General features: G+C 60.7%; 1 protein-coding gene across 1 annotated transcript in view; it reads right to left on the bottom strand.

Moving 5' to 3' along the window:
• Positions 1–181: 181 nt before the first annotated feature.
• The window catches only part of LOC104514875 (protein strawberry notch homolog 2-like), a gene marked incomplete at both ends in the record, with an annotated part of 4,921 nt that continues 3,618 nt past the window's right edge, over positions 182–1,484 (bottom strand). The window contains 4 exons of the mRNA XM_010158675.1: positions 182–276; positions 425–568; positions 883–957; positions 1,276–1,384. Coding sequence (XP_010156977.1) covers positions 182–276; positions 425–568; positions 883–957; positions 1,276–1,384 — 423 coding nt within the window. The remainder of the gene's footprint in view (positions 277–424; positions 569–882; positions 958–1,275; positions 1,385–1,484) is intronic.

Genomic DNA, 1,484 nt, shown 5'->3' with positions numbered 1-1,484 from the left:
CCGCTGTCCCTCTCCTTCCCTCCTCGGGGCAACCCCCAGCACCAGCCCCTGCTCATGACCAGGACAGATGTGACACAAACATGACACAAAGCCACCGGGGCGGGGGATCCAGCAGCTCGCAGCCCCAGACCGGGAAGCACTGGGGAAGGCTGGACTGGAGAGGGCTGTGCAGGCTGCCTACCTTATAAAACACGACCTGCCCGTCCTGCGGGTGCCCGGGGGTCAGGAAGACCTCCTTGCTCTCCTCATAGATCTCATCCACTCCTGGGGCTAAATCTAGGAGAGACCAACACCAGCTGTAAGATGCACCGTCCCGAACCACCTCCCCTCCCTGCAAGAGTCTCAGGGTTGATGCCGCGTGGGGACACCGCAGGGGCAACAAGGAACCCCGGGGTTGCATCTGGCCACCCCTCGTTCTCCTTACCCAGGATGCCCATGTCGTATTTGCCCTCCTTCTTGTCCTTCTCGATCAGATAGTCAAAGGTGTCCGAAAAATACTGGAAGAGCATGTTCTGCTTGTCCACCTCCAGACCCAGGATGCGGTTCAGGAACTTGGTGATGGAGCAGTCTGCAAGAGCGTGGCGGGTGAAGTGACACAGGCCTGGCACCCACCGGCACGCTCCCAAGGACAGCCACCCAACACATCCCCAGCCCATGGATTCATCCTCCAGGCTGCTGCAGGGAAATTTGTCCTGCAGCACAGGTTACTCTCCACAGGACCCTCCCCAGCACCAGCTAATGCTCACAGGACCCTCCCCCTCAGAGCAAAGCTCCCCGGCTGCACAGCAAACCCCCCGAGGCTGTGCGCCGGAGCAGCCCACCCACGACACCCCCACCTCTCTCATTTCCCCTGCGCAGGAGCAGGAAGAGCCTGACACGTACCCTTCTCCACTGAGACGGTGCCGTACTTCATCTGGTTGCAGCAGATGCCCACGGAGATGAGGCCTTGCTTCATTTCTGGAACGGCAGAAACCAGGCTGTGCATCTCCGGGTCAAGCCCCCACCCCCCAGCAGTCTCACAGCGTGGATTCCCCCCGGCTGTGCCTGATACTTCACAGCCACATCTCCCCCAGACCCTTTTCTCCCACGCCTGGCAGGGTGACACGCATCAGGGGGGTGCGACTGCTCTGCTCAGGAGTGGGATGCTAACCCAGCGGTACGGTTCCCTCTCCCTGACCTACTCCAGCCCGCTGCTCGGTTCTCCGAGTGTCCCAAACCTGGGCTGAGCCGGACAGCAAGACGCAGCGGAAACCCCCGAGCTGGTCATGTTCTTACCCTGGAAGAAGGCACGCTCCCCTCCGTCGTAGCTCTTGGGCACAGGCACCCTGTTCTCCGTGTAGCTGAGGATAGTGGAGAGAACTCTGTCCAGTGCCTTAGCTCCATACTGGGAAAGAAGACAAGAGTCAGGCACAGGACAAACTTCCATGGGCAGCCGAGCAGCGGACAGAGCGTCACACACACTTCTGCTGGCACTGCGGGGAATG

The sequence above is a fragment of the Eurypyga helias genome, unplaced genomic scaffold (assembly GCF_000690775.1).
Source record: "Eurypyga helias isolate BGI_N326 unplaced genomic scaffold, ASM69077v1 scaffold50639, whole genome shotgun sequence".
NCBI lineage: Eukaryota > Metazoa > Chordata > Aves > Eurypygiformes > Eurypygidae > Eurypyga > Eurypyga helias.
This window is presented reverse-complemented; position numbering and strand designations above follow the sequence as displayed.